Consider the following 20284-nt stretch of genomic DNA (forward strand, 5'->3'; position numbering starts at 1 on the left):
TAATACAGATTCCAAAGTGTATTGTGTTTTTGTTGTGTTATCTAGTGAACTAAACGTGCTATAATAATATATACTTTATATAAGATCTTATCTCTGATCATACCTAGACGAGCCACGCGGGTATAACTGCCCGTTACAGAGAGATCTAATAGATGTACAGTTAGGAGAGTTATTTGGATAATCGTGTTTTATTCGGTTACGGGTATTATAGGATCCCCGTGACACATCCAATAGACAATGATTAATAAGTCAATTTGATCTAGTAGTGTCGTTAAACAAAACAAACTTTATTTCATGGCCACTGGATGAAAACTATTGTAGATCATAGTTTCTCCTTCGCTGACCAAATTGGCGAAAACAAAATCAAGACAGAAAAATTAAATTTAATAATTGTCTGACAAAAATAACATATTCAAAGAATTTGAATCGTGTATTGGATCTTGGGTCTTTTATATCTTTATATCTACAGATAGGTCAGCACATACTACGGCATTTGGTGTACTACTCTGAAGACTGTGTGTCAGAATTATCAAATGTCTGACATTCAGCAGACGGCGATTAATAAATCAAAATGCTTTAATGACGTTATTAAACTGAACTATTGCTCGTTCCAGCCAATGCACCACGACTGGCATATCAAAGGTCGTGGTATGTACTACCCTGTCTGTGGGATGGTGCATATAAAATATTGCTTGCTGCTAATCGAAAAGAGTAGCCCATGAAGTGGCGACAGCGGGTTTCCTCTCTCAATATCTGTGTGGTCCTTAACCATATGTTCCGCGCTATATAACCGTAAACAATATGTGTTGAGTGCGTCGTTAAATGAAACATTTCTTTCTTTCTTTATTAAACTGAACAAACATTATATTTTAGTCGCGTGAAATCGTTTGTGGACCACCAAACACTATTTTGATTCCCTATCACATTTATTGAGATCTGAAGCGGGTATGTCAACAACATAGCTGTCATTGCTATCTTGTGACTATAATCCAAAACCTTTTTTTTCTGAATGATCTATTATGTTTAATACGGGAACAAACGGCCTGTGAAATTCGCTAGCCTTTGTACAAGCAAATAATTCCTTTTCACAGTCATACTGTAAAAATAAAAATACATCTGACGTAGAGTGTCGCCCCCGCGTATACATATAGATACCCCATAGTGATGTATAAACCGTGTTATCAATGGCGCCATTCTGAAAATAAATTGTAGCACAATTAATGTTCTATACGTATATAATATAGACACTGTAAGACTATACATGTTGCTCCATATTTGAGAATGTGTGTGTGTGTGTGTGTGTGTGTGTGTGTGTGTGTGTGTGTGTATGTGTGTGTGTATACATGTGTATATATATATATATATATATTATATATATATATATATATATATCATGTATATGTGTATGTGTATATACATGTATATATGTATATAAATTAATATATATATATAATATATATATATATTATATATATATATATATATATGTATGTGTGTGTGTGTGTGTAGCAGTTAATATGTTTAAAACTAATAAAGTTAAAGTTTGTTTTATTTAACGACACCACTGGAGCACATTGATGAACGTATCATCGGCTATTGGATGTCAAACATTTGGAAATTCTGACACGTAGTCATCATAGGAAACTCGTGACATTTTCTTCCTAAAGCAGCATGAGATCTCTTATATGCACTTTCCCACAGACAGGAAAATACATACCACGGCCTTTGTCCAGTTGTGAAGAAAAAACCAATCAGCTGAATGGATCCCCCGCAAGCACCTCAAGCGATGACTCAAGTGACTCAGCTAAATGATGGTGAATAAAACACAAGTAAATAAATAAATAAATAAATAAATAAATATATATATATATATATATATAAATGTAACTTATGATCAGGTGACTGCTTTATCCTTCAAGTACCGTCCAGTTCTGAGTTGGATATAACCACGAAAACAACTTCCACATGAAACGATCATTATGGAAAAGGTCAACCTCTTTTTTATGTGACAAACCATTCATTTGGGAATATTGTGTTATCTTGACTTTTTCGCTCTAAACAATGAAAATGTTCATTTGACTGATGTGCGACGTATTCACACAGGTGCTTACACGAATTTCGGTCGGCGATTTCCAGTGTTGTATTGAGAAATGTTCTGCAATAAAACAGCGAGGTTTGGGTGACACACGCACAAAAAAAACCCCATAGAATTTGATGACCCGCGGAGCAAATTGGTCAAATGAACAATGACAATAATACTTATTTCACTTTTTTCTTCTCCGTTTTGCCTTTTGGGCGGCATGACATTGACAATAATACTTATTTCATTTTTTTTTCTCTATTTCACTTTTTGGGCGACATGCCAATATCGGACCTAATCTAAAATAAGTATATATAGGTAGATATGAAAATAAAGCAAGGGGAAAAAAGCACAGTTATTATAGGGATTTCCACAGGCAGAAACAAGAAATTTTTAAATTAACTACAATTCTGCGGATTTAAATTTCTCGCCTACCATAAACGTATTCGGTGTCATTGATAATTGCATCCATAGATAATGCATGCTAAAACAAAAGTAATTTAATACTGTGACGGAACATGCTCTTAATTTTGTTTTCGCCTGTGGCGATATTAATTGTTTTAGAGGGTCGTGTGCAGTTCCAATATGCACTTAAGCCCAGGTGGGCAACTTGTTACGTAATACCTCCGCGCGACGGTCGTCGAGCTTTTTCTAATACACACCCAGCCCACGTGCGGAGGCCATGTGGCCAGTAGTTACGTAATACCTCCGCGCGACCATGGAATCTCTAGCGAACTGGCGACAGTAAGTCTGACCATCTAAGAAAAATATTCCGGCGTGGTCGCTTGGAAATATCACTTGATAGGGGGAGGTGTCGCGATGTACTCCCAGGCGATATTCGGCTTTTATGATAAATAGCTAGGGTTTTAGACATATCAGGGAGAAACATAGGAAGGCTTCAGGGGAAACGGACGTCGTCCACTGAACGAAATATATAAGTTCAGTCTGGGCGTGGTAAATATATTTTTCTGCTCTGTGTATAACCTTGATGTGATTGATGTGACTTTAAATATTTTAATACTGTAATATACCAATATTATTTAGACGGTGCTGCCGGTCATCTGACGCAGTAATCTGTAGGCTCACTGTCTAAATAATTATTAAAGCTTAGCCAGTCATCCTAGAGGACCTAGGTAAACTGTAGGTTATTGTCTTTATTGTGATAGGTACCAGTATTAATTCTGTGTTACAAGGTTACTGAATGAGTAGTTAAGGGTTAATTAAAAATTAACCAGTTAGGAATAGAGTTGTAATTCCTTTATTAAATAAGTTCTCATAGAAGCGTTTCTCAATTATCACACGTGTGGGTGTTGTGTCACGGTAAAGTGATTAGCATATTGTGTAAACTAGACACCTAGAGATTAACTAATTAAGTGATCAGTTCTGGGTTATTATTTGTTGTTGTTAATTAACTACTGCGGCAGTACATTTGTCAGCGTAGGTTAATACAGATTCCAAAGTGTATTGTGTTTTTGTTGTGTTTTCTAGTGAACTAAACGTGCTATATTACATATACTTTATATAGATCGTATCTCTGATCATACCTAGACGAGCCACACTGGGGTATAACCTCCCGTTACAGAGAGATCTAATAGAAAGAAAGAAAGAAGTGTTTTATTTAACGACGCACTCAACACATATTATTTACGGTTATATGGCGTCAGACATATGGTTAAGGACCACACAGATTTGTTTTAGAGGAAACCCGCTGTCGCCACATAGGCTACTCTTTTACGACAGGCAGCAAGGGATCTTTTATTTGCGCTTCCCACAGGCAGGAGAGCACAAACCATGGCCTTTGTTGAACCAGTTATGGATCACTGGTCGGTGCAAGTGGTTTACACCTACCCATTGAGCCTTGCGGGGCACTCACTCGGTATCTGGATTAAAAATTCCATGCCTCGACTGGGATCCGAACCCAGTACCTACCAGCCTGTAGACCAATGGCCTAACCACTACGCCACCGAGGCCGGTCAGAGATCTAATAGATACACAGTTAGGAGAGATATTTTGATAATCGTGTTTCATTCAGTTACGGGTATTATAGGATCCCCGTGACAAATACCATTAATGTGGTGTAGTTCTATGGAATATGATAAATAAGACTCGTCATCTTATCAACATTATTTTGGGTTTTTAAAATTAATTACTTGATATAACATAAGGGAGTACATGGGCTCCACCTAAATCATGTGCCCACCCCAGCTAGGTACAACCCCGCCGCTACTATTGACATGGGGGATTGCCCGCACTTTTTTTTCTTTCTTTTTTTCTTTTTTTTTTGGGGGGGGGGGGGGGGGGGGACCGAACGCACTGAGTTATTTAAATGTAAAACATGATGGAAAAAATATGTGATTATGGAATGAATGAATGAACGGATGGACGGATGAATGAATGAATGAATGAATGAACGAATGAATGTTGAACGACTTTCCAGCACAAAAATATACATCAGCTATTGGATGTCAAACAAAGGTAGGTACATCAATATGATTATTTAAAATATGTTTGACATCCAATAGCCGATGATTAATAAATCATTGTGCTCTAGTGATGTCGTTAAACAAAACAAATGTTATATTTGAAATAGAGAAGACCATACCGCCACCCGCTGGCTGTTGCCAGTGGGCTCTATATGCGATTTAAAACAAAATTATTACCAACTTCCGGTTCTTTTATTGTGTTATTTTACAACTTGTCACCACACATATATGGGCGGAGATAATTTAATGGAAATAAAACCTGTTGACTTCTGTGAATTTGATGACCCGCGGAGCAAATTGGTCAAATGAACAATGACAATAATACTTATTTCACTTTTTTCTTCTCCGTTTTGCCTTTTGGGCGGCATGACATTGACAATAATACTTATTTCATTTTTTTTCTCTATTTCACTTTTTGGGCGACATGCCAATATCGGACCTAATCTAAAATAAGTATATATAGGTAGATATGAAAATAAAGCAAGGGGAAAAAAGCACAGTTATTATAGGGATTTCCACAGGCAGAAACAAGGAATTTTTAAATTAACTACAATTCTGCGGATTTAAATTTCTCGTCTACCATAAACGTATTCGGTGTCATTGATAATTGCATCCATAGATAATGCATGCTAAAACAAAAGTAATTTAATACTGTGACGGAACATGCTCTTAATTTTGTTTTCGCCTGTGGCGATATTAATTGTTTTAGAGGGTCGTGTGCAGTTCCAATATGCACTTAAGCCCAGGTGGGCAACTTGTTACGTAATACCTCCGCGCGACGGTCGTCGAGCTTTTTCTAATACACACCCAGCCCACGTGCGGAGGCCATGTGGCCAGTAGTTACGTAATACCTCCGCGCGACCATGGAATCTCTAGCGAACTGGCGACAGTAAGTCTGACCATCTAAGAAAAATATTCCGGCGTGGTCGCTTGGAAATATCACTTGATAGGGGGAGGTGTCGCGATGTACTCCCAGGCGATATTCGGCTTTTATGATAAATAGCTAGGGTTTTAGACATATCAGGGAGAAACATAGGAAGGCTTCAGGGGAAACGGACGTCGTCCACTGAACGAAATATATAAGTTCAGTCCGGGCGTGGTAAATATATTTTTCTGCTCTGTGTATAACCTTGATGTGATTGATGTGACTTTAAATATTTTAATACTGTAATATACCAATATTATTTAGACGGTGCTGCCGGTCATCTGACGCAGTAATCTGTAGGCTCACTGTCTAAATAATTATTAAAGCTTAGCCAGTCATCCTAGAGGACCTAGGTAAACTGTAGGTTATTGTCTTTATTGTGATAGGTACCAGTATTAATTCTGTGTTACAAGGTTACTGAATGAGTAGTTAAGGGTTAATTAAAAATTAACCAGTTAGGAATAGAGTTGTAATTCCGTTATTAATTAAGTTCTCCTGGAAGCGTTTCTCAATTATCACACGTTACTGAATGAGTAGTTAAGGGTTAATTAAAAATTAACCAGTTAGGAATAGAGTTGTAATTCCGTTATTAATTAAGTTCTCCTGGAAGCGTTTCTCAATTATCACACGTGTGGGTGTTGTGTCACGGTGAAGTGATTAGCATATTGTGTAAACTAGACACCTAGAGATTAACTAATTAAGTGATCAGTTCTGACCGGCCTCGGTGGCGTCGTGGCAGGCCATCGGTCTACAGACTGGTAGGTACTGGGTTCGGATCCCAGTCGAGGCATGGGATTTTTAATCGAGATACCGACTCCAAACCCTGAGTGAATGCTCCGCAAGGCTCAATGGGTAGGTGTAAACCACTTGCACCGACCAGTGATCCATAACTGGTTCAACAAAGGCCTTGGTTTGTGCTATCCTGCCTGTGGGAAGCGCAAATAAAAGATCCCTTGCTGCCTGTCGTAAAAAGAGTAGCCTATGTGGCGACAGCGGGTTTCCTCTAAAAACAGTGTCAGAATGACCATATGTTTGACGTCCAATAGCCGATGATAAGATAAAAAATCAATGTGCTCTAGCGGCGTCGTTAAATAAAACAAACTTTATTTGATCAGTTCTGAGTTGTTATTATTTGTTGTTGTTAATTAACTACTGCGGCAGTACATTTGTCAGCGTAGGTTAATACAGATTCCAAAGTGTATTGTGTTTTTGTTGTGTTTTCTAGTGAACTAAACGTGCTATATTACATATACTTTATATAGATCGTATCTCTGATCATACCTAGACGAGCCACACTGGGGTATAACCTCCCGTTACAGAGAGATCTAATAGAAAGAAAGAAAGAAGTGTTTTATTTAACGACGCACTCAACGCATTTTATTTACGGTTATATGGCGTCAGACATATGGTTAAGGACCACACAGATTTGTTTTAGAGGAAACCCGCTGTCGCCACATAGGCTACTCTTTTACGACAGGCAGCAAGGGATCTTTTATTTGCGCTTCCCACAGGCAGGAGAGCACAAACCATGGCCTTTGTTGAACCAGTTATGGATCACTGGTCGGTGCAAGTGGTTTACACCTACCCATTGAGCCTTGCGGGGCACTCACTCGGGGTTTGGAGTCGGTATCTGGATTAAAAAGTCCATGCCTCGACTGGGATCCGAACCCAGTACCTACCAGCCTGTAGACCAATGGCCTAACCACTACGCCACCGAGGCCGGTCAGAGATCTAATAGATACACAGTTAGGAGAGATATTTTGATAATCGTGTTTCATTCAGTTACGGGTATTATAGGATCCCCGTGACAAATACCATTAATGTGGTGTAGTTCTGTGGAATATGATAAATAAGACTCGTCATCTTATCACATTATTTTGGGTTTTTAAAATTAATTACTTGATATAACATAAGGGAGTACATGGGCTCCACCTAAATCATTTGCCCACCCCAGCTAGGTACAACCCCGCCGCTACTATTGACATGGGGGATTGCCCGCCCTTTTGTTTCTTCTTTTTTTTTTTTGGGGGGGGGGGGGGGGACCGAACGCACTGAGTTATTTAAATGTAAAACATGATGGAAAAAATATGTGATTATGGAATGAATGAATGAACGGATGGACGGATGAATGAATGAATGAATGAATGAACGAATGAATGTTGAACGACTTTCCAGCACAAAAATATACATCAGCTATTGGATGTCAAACAAAGGTAGGTACATCAATATGATTATTTAAAATATGTTTGACATCCAATAGCCGATGATTAATAAATCATTGTGCTCTAGTGATGTCGTTAAACAAAACAAATGTTATATTTGAAATAGAGAAGACCATACCGCCACCCGCTGGCTGTTGCCAGTGGGCTCTATATGCGATTTAAAACAAATTATTACCAACTTCCGGTTCTTTTATTGTGTTATTTTACAACTTGTCACCACACATATATGGGCGGAGATAATTTAATGGAAATAAAACCTGTTGACTTCTGTGAATTTGATGACCCGCGGAGGAAATTGGTCAAATGAACAATGACAATAATACTTATTTCACTTTTTTCTTCTCCGTTTTGCCTTTTGGGCGGCATGACATTGACAATAATACTTATTTCATTTTTTTTCTCTATTTCACTTTTGGGCGACATGCCAATATCGGACCTAATCTAAAATAAGTATATATAGGTAGATATGAAAATAAAGCAAGGGGAAAAAAGCACAGTTATTATAGGGATTTCCACAGGCAGAAACAAGGAATTTTTAAATTAACTACAATTCTGCGGATTTAAATTTCTCGTCTACCATAAACGTATTCGGTGTCATTGATAATTGCATCCATAGATAATGCATGCTAAAACAAAAGTAATTTAATACTGTGACGGAACATGCTCTTAATTTTGTTTTCGCCTGTGGCGATATTAATTGTTTTAGAGGGTCGTGTGCAGTTCCAATATGCACTTAAGCCCAGGTGGGCAACTTGTTACGTAATACCTCCGCGCGACGGTCGTCGAGCTTTTTCTAATACACACCCAGCCCACGTGCGGAGGCCATGTGGCCAGTAGTTACGTAATACCTCCGCGCGACCATGGAATCTCTAGCGAACTGGCGACAGTAAGTCTGACCATCTAAGAAAAATATTCCGGCGTGGTCGCTTGGAAATATCACTTGATAGGGGGAGGTGTCGCGATGTACTCCCAGGCGATATTCGGCTTTTATGATAAATAGCTAGGGTTTTAGACATATCAGGGAGAAACATAGGAAGGCTTCAGGGGGAAACGGACGTCGTCCACTGAACGAAATATATAAGTTCAGTCCGGGCGTGGTAAATATATTTTTCTGCTCTGTGTATAACCTTGATGTGATTGATGTGACTTTAAATATTTTAATACTGTAATATACCAATATTATTTAGACGGTGCTGCCGGTCATCTGACGCAGTAATCTGTAGGCTCACTGTCTAAATAATTATTAAAGCTTAGCCAGTCATCCTAGAGGACCTAGGTAAACTGTAGGTTATTGTCTTTATTGTGATAGGTACCAGTATTAATTCTGTGTTACAAGGTTACTGAATGAGTAGTTAAGGGTTAATTAAAAATTAACCAGTTTAGGAATAGAGTTGTAATTCCGTTATTAATTAAGTTCTCCTGGAAGCGTTTCTCAATTATCACACGTTACTGAATGAGTAGTTAAGGGTTAATTAAAAATTAACCAGTTAGGAATAGAGTTGTAATTCCGTTATTAATTAAGTTCTCCTGGAAGCGTTTCTCAATTATCACACGTGTGGGTGTTGTGTCACGGTGAAGTGATTAGCATATTGTGTAAACTAGACACCTAGAGATTAACTAATTAAGTGATCAGTTCTGACCGGCCTCGGTGGCGTCGTGGCAGGCCATCGGTCTACAGACTGGTAGGTACTGGGTTCGGATCCCAGTCGAGGCATGGGATTTTTAATCGAGATACCGACTCCAAACCCTGAGTGAGTGCTCCGCAAGGCTCAATGGGTAGGTGTAAACCACTTGCACCGACCAGTGATCCATAACTGGTTCAACAAAGGCCTTGGTTTGTGCTATCCTGCCTGTGGGAAGCGCAAATAAAAGATCCCTTGCTGCCTGTCGTAAAAAGAGTAGCCTATGTGGCGACAGCGGGTTTCCTCTAAAAACAGTGTCAGAATGACCATATGTTTGACGTCCAATAGCCGATGATAAGATAAAAAATCAATGTGCTCTAGCGGCGTCGTTAAATAAAACAAACTTTATTTGATCAGTTCTGAGTTGTTATTATTTGTTGTTGTTAATTAACTACTGCGGCAGTACATTGTCAGCGTAGGTTAATACAGATTCCAAAGTGTATTGTGTTTTTGTTGTGTTTCTAGTGAACTAAACGTGCTATATTACATATACTTTATATAGATCGTATCTCTGATCATACCTAGACGAGCCACACTGGGGTATAACCTCCCGTTACAGAGAGATCTAATAGAAAGAAAGAAAGAAGTGTTTTATTTAACGACGCACTCATCGCATTTTATTTACGGTTATATGGCGTCAGACATATGGTTAAGGACCACACAGATTTGTTTTAGAGGAAACCCGCTGTCGCCACATAGGCTACTCTTTTACGACAGGCAGCAAGGGATCTTTTATTTGCGCTTCCCACAGGCAGGAGAGCACAAACCATGGCCTTTGTTGAACCAGTTATGGGATCACTGGTCGGTGCAAGTGGTTTACACCTACCCATTGAGCCTTGCGGGGCACTCACTCGGGGTTTGGAGTCGGTATCTGGATTAAAAAGTCCATGCCTCGACTGGGATCCGAACCCAGTACCTACCAGCCTGTAGACCAATGGCCTAACCACTACGCCACCGAGGCCGGTCAGAGATCTAATAGATACACAGTTAGGAGAGATATTTTGATAATCGTGTTTCATTCAGTTACGGGTATTATAGGATCCCCGTGACAAATACCATTAATGTGGTGTAGTTCTGTGGAATATGATAAATAAGACTCGTCATCTTATCACATTATTTTGGGTTTTTAAAATTAATTACTTGATATACATAAGGGAGTACATGGGCTCCACCTAAATCATTTGCCCACCCCAGCTAGGTACAACCCCGCCGCTACTATTGACATGGGGGATTGCCCGCCCTTTTGTTTCTTCTTTTTTTTTTGGGGGGGGGGGGGGGGGGGACCGAACGCACTGAGTTATTTAAATGTAAAACATGATGGAAAAAATATGTGATTATGGAATGAATGAATGAACGGATGGACGGATGAATGAATGAATGAATGAATGAACGAATGAATGTTGAACGACTTTCCAGCACAAAAATATACATCAGCTATTGGATGTCAAACAAAGGTAGGTACATCAATATGATTATTTAAAATATGTTTGACATCCAATAGCCGATGATTAATAAATCATTGTGCTCTAGTGATGTCGTTAAACAAAACAAATGTTATATTTGAAATAGAGAAGACCATACCGCCACCCGCTGGCTGTTGCCAGTGGGCTCTACATGCGATTTAAAACAAAATTATTACCAACTTCCGGTTCTTTTATTGTGTTATTTTACAACTTGTCACCACACATATATGGGCGGAGATAATTTAATGGAAATAAAACCTGTTGACTTCTGTCTAAATTACACCGAGACATGTGATCAAAGGAAGAAGTGAAAGTGATAGAAGTGAATACCTGTTCGATAACGATCAGAAATGACGAGAAATTGGATCGCATTATTGAGCGCGGAAATTAAGCCACGTGCGGGATTAATCGACGTAGGTCCCCTATTCATGACCAAAAAAAAAGGTACAGCAATTCGTAAAACATTTGTAGAAATTACTCCGGCTTGTTGTCCTATCTAAGTGATACTACCTACAAAAGTACATATATATTTCTCTTAATAATCAGCTGATTTTATCGCTTCATCAAGATACCGCCGGCGACTTTTTGTTAAGGTGACGAGGCAGCCGCGCTCGGAAAGGGTCGCAACACCTCAGTCCCGCGATAAAATCTCACCTGTTGAAATGGAAGTGATAAAACTTTTTCAGACCGCTGACTTTTGACACGTTCTTGTGTTGATGTATGAATGAAGAGGTGTGGTATTCTTAATGTTTAATTTATGTATGTGTTTGTATGTCTGTGTGTGTGTGTGTGTGTGTGTGTGTGTGTGAGAGAGAGAGAGAGAGAGAGAGAGAGAGAGAGAGAGAGAGAGAGAGAGAGAGAGAGAGAGAGAGAGAGAGAGAGAGAGAGAGAGAGAGAGAGAGAGAGAGAGAGAGAGAGACAGAGACAGAGACAGACAGACAGACAGAGGGATACTAAGATAAAAAGGTTTAGCAGTTTGGTACTCATTTTGTATTGAAACTCTCCTGTTTCACTGACAAATAATGCCGTAGTTAAATCCAGTGTCTGATTTCACTTTCAAAGTCACGAGTTTTAATTTATTTAAGCACATTTACCAAATTGCTTAAACATTTTTGTCACAGCATATATTGAAAATTAAATGTGTAAATTCATAGGTTTATGTTTTCACTGGATGTTTGTATTTATAAATGCAACACGACATATTCGATGTTTGATCAAGTTTCGGGTTTGTTTTTGTCGAAATAATATCCTGGTCACGTTAATGTCCTGAATTACAGTACTACACTAGTGCAGTTTATTTTACAGTTTATCTTACAGTTTGTTTTACAGTTTATCTTACAGTTTATTTTACAGTTTATCTTACAGTTTATTTTACAGTTTATCTTACAGTTTGTTTTATCTTACAGTTTGTTTTACAGTTTATCTTACAAGTCGTTCATAGAGACTGTCCTGAGTTAACTGTCACTGAATAAAAAATATCTTAAGGACTAAAATTATATATAAATATAGTTTCTTGTTTAGAATATCAATGTCTGTATATTTAACGGGATTTTTTGTCAAAATAATTTCCTACTTATGAAAAACTATATATTAGGAAATAAAATGAAGTTTGACCTAGTACAAACAGTAGAACGATCAGAAACACAGATAATATTCAACAAATGATATCTTAGGCAAAAGAATATATATTATGAATTAATATTATATATGAAGTTGTAGTTATTAAAATACATCTATTAGTTGGCAACACATCTATTAGTTGGCAACATCTTAACAAATGGCAACAATGTCAGGACATCCTCTGTGAAAACGCATCCATCTTTCTTTTGCTCGTTACATACGTTTTGGGGGCGGGACGTAGCCCAGTGGTAACGCGCTCGCTTAATGCACGGTTCGTATAAGATCGATCTCAGTCGGTGGATCCATTGGGCTATATCTCGTTCCAGCCAGTGCACCAGGACTGATGCATCAAATGTCGCCGTGTGTGCTGTCCTGTATGAGGAATAGTGCATTTAAAAGATCTCATGCTACTATTGTAAAAATGTCTTCATTATCACATGGTTGACATCCAACAGCCGGTGATTAATAAATGAATGTGCTCTAGTGGTGTCGTTAATAAAAACAAACCTTTTCCTACACACGTGCCAGCATATACCAGTCGTGGCGCACTGGTTGGAAAAGAGCATATAAAAATACTAATGGAAAAAATGTAGGTGGTTTCCTATCTAAAAACGTATATCAAAATTACCAAATGGTTGACATCCAATAGCCGATGATTAATACATCAATGTGCTCTAGTGGTGTCGTTAAACAAAACAAACTTTAACTTTTAGATACGTTTTGAAACAACCCGTTGAAACAAAAAGAAAAGCTAGCGGCCACTCATATTGTACTCTCTATCTCTTTTACATATTCAACACGTAAATAGACAAACAAAATATCCAGGTAACAGTTAGACCTCGAGGTTAACCCATAGGCGACGGGCATTATATACGTTTCCAAATGTGCCGGTATTTATGACGAATCCACGTTTCCAAATAAATAGCATTGAACGTTTACCCCACGGGAATGTACGTCATAAAGTCCTGATCGTTTTATTATATACATTGAAATTGTAAATTGGATATTCAAAACCCCGTTCTATCGATGAAGTGTCGCCAGCGGTTATAGCCCCGTTTAGTACACAGCCGTGCCAAGTGCGTTGCTAGTATTTGTAATTACGTCACCGATAATGGAAAACAAAAAAATAAATAAATAATAAAATTTGTTTTGTTTAATGACATCACTACAGCACATTGATTTATAATTATCCCCTATTGGATATCGAACATTTGGTAATTCTGACATATATTCTTCATAGCAAATCCGTAAGCAGCAAGGGATCGTTTATTTGCACTTTTTCACACAGGACAGCTTATATATCACAGCTTTTAATATACCATTCATGAGCACTGGTTGGGACGAGAGAAAAAATGCAGTCAGAGACTGGGTCCACCAAGGGGTTTCGATCCTCCGACACAAGCACGTTAGACAAGTGCTCTACCGACTGAGCTAGATCCCAACCCTGAAAACGAAACACGTGCATTTAGGGACACATATTAGCATTTCAAGAAATGTTTTCGCTCTGTATAAGTTAAACTTCAGGTTTGTTTTGTTTAACGGCACCACTAGAGCACATTGATTTATTAATCATCGGCTATTGGATGTCCAAAATTTGGTAATTTTTACATAGTCTTAGAGAGGAAACCCGATGCATTTTTTTTTATTAGCAGCAATGGATCTTTTATATGCCCTTTCCCACAGACAGGAAAGCACATACCACGGCCTTTGACCAGTTGTAATGCACTGGTTGGTACGAGAGAAAAACTAATCAGCTGAATGGATCCACCGAGATGGTTCAATCCTGCGACGCTATCACCTCAAGCGAGCGATCAATCGACTGCGCTAAATCCTACTCGGTAAAAAGCTCAACTGAAGTGTCGTAGGATCCATACCTCGTCGGCGGAATCATTGGAGGGTTTTCATGTTCCAACCAGTGCCCGCGACTGGTATACCAAAGGCCGAGGTATGTGCTACCTAATCTGTGGGAAAGTGCATACCAAACATCCCTTGCTACTTACGTGGAACTGTAGCACGTTTCCTTTGAAGACCTGTGTCATAATCCAATAACCGATGATTAATAAATCAATGTGCTCTTTTGATGTCGTTAAACAAAACAAACATTAACTTCAGCCATCTAATTAATTCTGGCAATGTGAAAAATAAACCAATGCACATTCACGAGAACATTCAGATGTTTCTTGGTTCACGGAAACTGCGGAATGGTCTTTGATCACTGTACTGGTGCGAAGTGGCAGTCCTCCTACAGACGGAGTTGGAGCCACATGTCGTGGTCCGGATCAACTCTAATGTGTAGACAAAGCAGGTGACAGTGAGTGAGTGAATGAATGAATGAATGAATGAACGAATGTTTAACGATACCCCAGCAGAAAAAAAAATATATCGGCTATTTTGTGTCACACAATGGTAAATATACAAATAAATTGATGATCAATATCAATACAAAACTTCTAAAATCAAGTTTTAAAAAAAACAGCGTAAAGAGCTATGCATAAGTATAGGTATCACTGGTAAGTATGTGCAAAAGTATATAAGTATTACAGGTAAGTATATATTAAAACTTTGAGCAAAAATCAGTATCTCGTAGAAACTTCAAGATAAGTTCAAGGTGGAATCGAAACGATTCTATCACATTTTGTCTACCAAATACATCTTTCCTCGTCGGTCCATGATGATTATACTCCACCGAAATATGGTGAACCGTCAGTGTATACGAACAGTGTTCACACTGAGGTGGCGGAGCCTTCTTTACAACAACTGAATGCGTCTAGTATGTATGACCGATGCGAACACTACACACGACCATTTCACTCTTCCTGCTCCGCCTGTAGGAGGACTGCCACTCTCCCAGGACTAGCTTTACAGAATGAAGCTTATTCGCAACCGCATCATTACAGTCATCTTGTCAAGTGGAAAAGATATATTCATCTTGACAATGGATCCTAGTTGTATAACTTTATGACTATCATGACGTCTTTTGGATTCAGTGTTGTGATGAGATGTGGTACTGAATATGCTAATGGAAGATTTATAATTGAAACATTATGTTAAAAAGGTTATATACTGTTTGGTGTATTACTGGTGAGTAGATTAAAGTTTGTTTGTTTTGTTTAACGAATCCACTAGATAACATTGATTTATTAATCATCGGCTATTGGATGTCAAACATTTGGTGATTCTGACATATAGTCTTAGAGAAGAAACCCGCTACATGTTTCTGTTAGTAGCAAGGGATCTTTTATATGCACAATCCCACTGACAGGATAGCACATACCACGGTCTTTGGTATACCAGTCGTGGAGCATTGGCTGAAACAAGACAAAGTCTTCCTTTTGAGAGCAAGGTACCTTAAAACTCACTAGCAAAACTTGGTCTAAAGGTTACACACCACCATTTTCTTTTGCATACATATCGATACAATTTCTATGTCAGAATATATTCTGTGAAAAATACAACATCGATCATCGGTTAAAACAACATTGATAGGGCTACGTTACTGCTATTTCTAGGAAATACTCTCCCTTAATAACTACCTTGTAAACAATCTACATAAGTTGACCATGCACATTTTCATTTATCCATTCTTATGCCAGATCTCCTCCTCGTTTTTCTGTTATATATTTAATATATATTTATCATATAATATCTTACATTTTCAGTGCAATCAAAGTATGTGATATTTTTTAGATGACATACATTAAGAATTTGATAACTTTGCAAATTAGATATAAATTAATCGAGGTCACGGCACTAGGTTTATTGGCATATAAGTAAATGTACTAGGGTAACACTCCATAATTGACGATCCATTCATAGTCATCAAATGAAAACATTTCAATAGCCATTTTACACTGAAAGATGTCCAGAGTTCAGAAAACAAAAACACCGTTATGTACTAGTTTATTTTAATGTAAGGACCTCCAAACTGACCTCATTCGAGTTTGAACGTCATTTCCATTCAAAAAGATACCGCGATAGAGAGATAGGTAGATAGATAGACAGAATATATACTCTTCAAAAAAAGTAGGGGAACTCTAATAACAATTTACAGTTGCCAAAATTGTAAGGTATATTAGCTGTGGGGAATAGTTATATGATAATAGTGAATTAATTGGGCAAACATTACAACCGGTAGTTCAGTATTACTGTAGGTTTTATGACCACCAAAGATCTTGAAGGACGATTGGGGTCAGAAGTAAAATTTGAAAGTTGACGGTTTTTATCAGTAAATCGCAAATTCAAACAATAAAAATGACAAAAAAAAACCCAAAGCAATAACAACTGTATGATCAACAGAAGGAAAAAGATTGACAGAAATAATATTCCACAGTAATTAATCAATCTTCTTGGAAATTGTCAAAATCAAGAATGACACCCCACGCACGTGTACGGGGCAACTGCGTGATGCACGTGGAAACTATGGAATGTGTTTCGGTATGTTGATAAACAGACCTGAACGTTCTTTGTTCTGTGTTCAAAACGTATGTTCGGTCTAATAGTTGATATTAATATTTCAGGTTCCCCTACTTTTTTTAAAGAGTATATATATATATATATATATATATATATATATATATATATATATATATATATATATATATATACTGAACAAAAAAAGAAACTTCCGATTTGTACATATAGTATTTGTTGTGTTAAAGAATTCATTGTGTAATGAAATTATATAGGTAGTATTAGCCTTGAGCTGTATTATCAGGATTCATGAATTTTATCGATTATTTTTGCACTGTTAATCGTCAACAACGTGAAATTCAATTTGCACGTGCATGCATGGTTCGACATGTCCCGTGTAGTATTCGGTCAATTTGTTTTACTTGTCTTACTGACATTGTTGTCAAGTGAACGAAAACACTTCAAAATTTGTAAAAAAAAATAAGTTTTTTTTTACATTGTAGCATTTTTAGTATGCCAAGAATACCCAATAATTTACGCGAACGGGCGATTGGCATGCTTGATGCTGGAATGTCGACAGAAGACGTTGCAAGGCATGTTGGGAGTTCTAGTCGAGCGATACGAAATCTTCGCGTAAGATTTCGAACGACAGGAAGCACCAACGACTTGCCACGTCGTGGACGTCCGCGTGTTACAACGCGTGGTCAAGACCGCTATATCATGAACATGCATTTGCGCAATCGATTCCAAACTGCCACTGCTACTGCTGCTAACACACCTGGGCTTCATAATAACCGAATCAGTGGGCAAACTGTTCGTAATCGTCTGCGGGAGAACGGTTTACATGCACGACGTCCTTACGTCGGATGCGTTTTAATGCAACGTCATCGTCTAAATCGTCTTAATTGGGCACGTGTACAGACTCGTTGGATACGGCGATGCTGGAATACAGTTCTGTTTTCGGATGAATCCAGATTTTCTTTACAACATGGTGATGGCAGGGTGCGCGTCTACTGTAGGAGAAATGAAAGCTATGCTGACTGTTGTGTTCTTGAACGAGATCGTTTCGGGGGTGGGGGTTCTGTCATGGTCTGGGCAGCCATTGCCCATGGTTATCGTTCACCACTAGTCGTCAATGATGGCAATTTAAATGCTCAACGTTACCACGATGACATTCTCGCTCATCACGTCATTCCTCTGTTCCACAACAACGCCAACATCTCGATTTTTCAGCATGATAATGCCACCTCTCATACAGCTAGAGACACTGTAAATTTTCTTAGGAGGTGTTATTGGGGGGGGGGGGGGGGGGGAGGGAGGTTTCGTCGTCTTCTTCTTCTTTGAATCACAAATTGTAAACCTTCTTTACTCATTGCACACTGGAAGAAAAACATTTAGACCAAGATGATAACACCCTGTGTCTACGTCTTTAACTATTTGATGGTTGTCATCTGTCTAACGTGGGCAGCCATTAACTGCAGAGTTGCAACGACGTAATTTACTAGTGTACGGTGGCCGCCATTTAATTATCCCGCGGTCGCCGATTAATTATTGGGCGGACGTCATTCCACGTTTTTGGACGTCACCAGAAATATTTCCCGTCACATGTAAAAGTGAATTTATGCAATGATATTTATGGTATGGGGTATGGTATTTAGCACAACTTGGGCATCAGCAGGTAGATGTCGTGTACAACACCCAGAACCGCCGACATCGGAAAACGACGACCGACGTCATTGATAGCAACAACAACAACATCATTAAAAACATTTTGTATGGCGGAACGTAGCCCAGTGGTAAAGCGCTCGCTTGATGCGAGGTCGGTCTGGGATAGATCCCTGTCGGTGGTCCCGTTGGGCTATTTCTCGTTCCAGCCAGTGTACCACGACTGGTATATCAAAGGGCTTGGTATGTGCTATCCTGTCTGTGGGATGTTGCACATAAAAGACCCCTTGCTACTAATGGAAATAAAAATGTAGCGGGTTTCCTCTCTAGGACTAATAGCCGATGATTAATACAGCAATATGTTCTAGTGGTGTAGTTAAACGGAACAATTTGTATTTATTTAAAGGTCACCAAAGGTAGTACATGTGTAAGACAGTAAAGGTATCATACCACTATTTATTTATTTATTTATTTTTGACATAGCATGGCATACAAACATTAGCCTATGTAGCAAATAAACTAGAAAAACAGTGTTTACCTGCTAAGAAGAAAAGAGTAGCTCTTATAATGCCATTCTGCTATTAAAACAACAACAACAACACTGTTTTTTTTTTTTAATCCCACAAGTTCACTACTTGGAGTTTGAAACACTACTTCTTTTTATTTCGAGTGGATCGATCAGGGAAGCAACTCTCATTAAACCTCAGTAGACGACTACATGATATGGTATTCAGTTTTACAGTCGTGAATCAACCTGTTTTACACCATGATTATGGAAGTTGGATCCACATTTCAACATTTAATAACGTAACAGTCAACTCGGTTTCGATTCGAACAACAACAACAAAAATAAAAGGGCGGTGGGGGCAGTCTTTTCAATGGAACTGAAATATACAGACAAATATAACAGGAATGTACATTAAAGAGATTAAATTTGTTACCTGTTGGACAGAACATTTTAGGCGATTTTGGATATTGATTTAGAAAAATATGATTGTATACTCCATTTTTGATAACCCGGATACCAAAGACACGTCGACAGATTAATGACGTATGATAATGGCGAAAGCGTCAATATGACGTAATTAAATTGTACTGAGAAAAGATGATAAAGTGTCCTTAAACCTGTATGTTTGTTTGTTGTTGTTGGGGTTTTTTTGGGGGTTTTTTTTATTGGTTTTTTTAAAGAAATAGAACACTATATTCGTGTCCGTTAGACACTATGTATCTTAAAACAGTGGTGTTTTAAAACGTATCCAACTCGATTTCGCTCGTTCAGACGATTTGAACGTGTCGTTGTTTAAATAGGCACCCAGCGCAATTGTGTTTAAAGGAACGTGCCGAAACAAATTGAGGTAGATCGGCATTTAAAAAACAACATTCAAATTCACACCGACGGGTCGAAATAAAATGTTATGTACGAGTATGTACTATTTTTCACCCACGTATTAAAGAAAAACAAATCTAAAATAATGTAGCTGACAATTTTTTCTAAGTAGGGTCGGTTTCCCGGAAATTTTCATTGTTGGCATTTTCTCTTTCATAACTTACTGCTCAATTTTGCCAACATATTAGCCTACTTACAATCCAGTGTTGGGAATCGTATGAATTCCATCAATGATCATCGATTAAAATCGTTTGACACCATCCGATCAACTGTCGAGTACACAGTCGGTTAGAAATATATTAAAATAAGAAGGATTTGAATTATGAAAACCATGCGCCTATTGTATT

General features: G+C 38.2%; 1 protein-coding gene and 1 long non-coding RNA gene across 2 annotated transcripts in view; both read right to left on the bottom strand.

Annotated features, from left to right (window-relative positions):
- Nucleotides 1-1607: 1607 nt before the first annotated feature.
- Nucleotides 1608-20284, bottom strand: part of LOC121390154 (alkaline phosphatase-like) — a 96642-nt gene continuing 77965 nt past the window's right edge. The window contains exon 10 of the mRNA XM_041521900.1: nucleotides 1608-1804. Within this exon, the coding sequence (XP_041377834.1) occupies nucleotides 1752-1804 (53 nt within the window). The 3' untranslated portion in view covers nucleotides 1608-1751. The remainder of the gene's footprint in view (nucleotides 1805-20284) is intronic.
- Nucleotides 13728-19588, bottom strand: LOC121390156. The gene is made up of 2 exons (XR_005960174.1): nucleotides 19492-19588; nucleotides 13728-13919 (listed from the first exon to the last, which is right to left on the bottom strand). It is a non-coding gene; the product is annotated as an uncharacterized LOC121390156 (long non-coding RNA).

The sequence above is a fragment of the Gigantopelta aegis genome, chromosome 15 (assembly GCF_016097555.1).
Source record: "Gigantopelta aegis isolate Gae_Host chromosome 15, Gae_host_genome, whole genome shotgun sequence".
In the NCBI taxonomy this organism is placed as follows: Eukaryota; Metazoa; Mollusca; class Gastropoda; order Neomphalida; family Peltospiridae; genus Gigantopelta; species Gigantopelta aegis.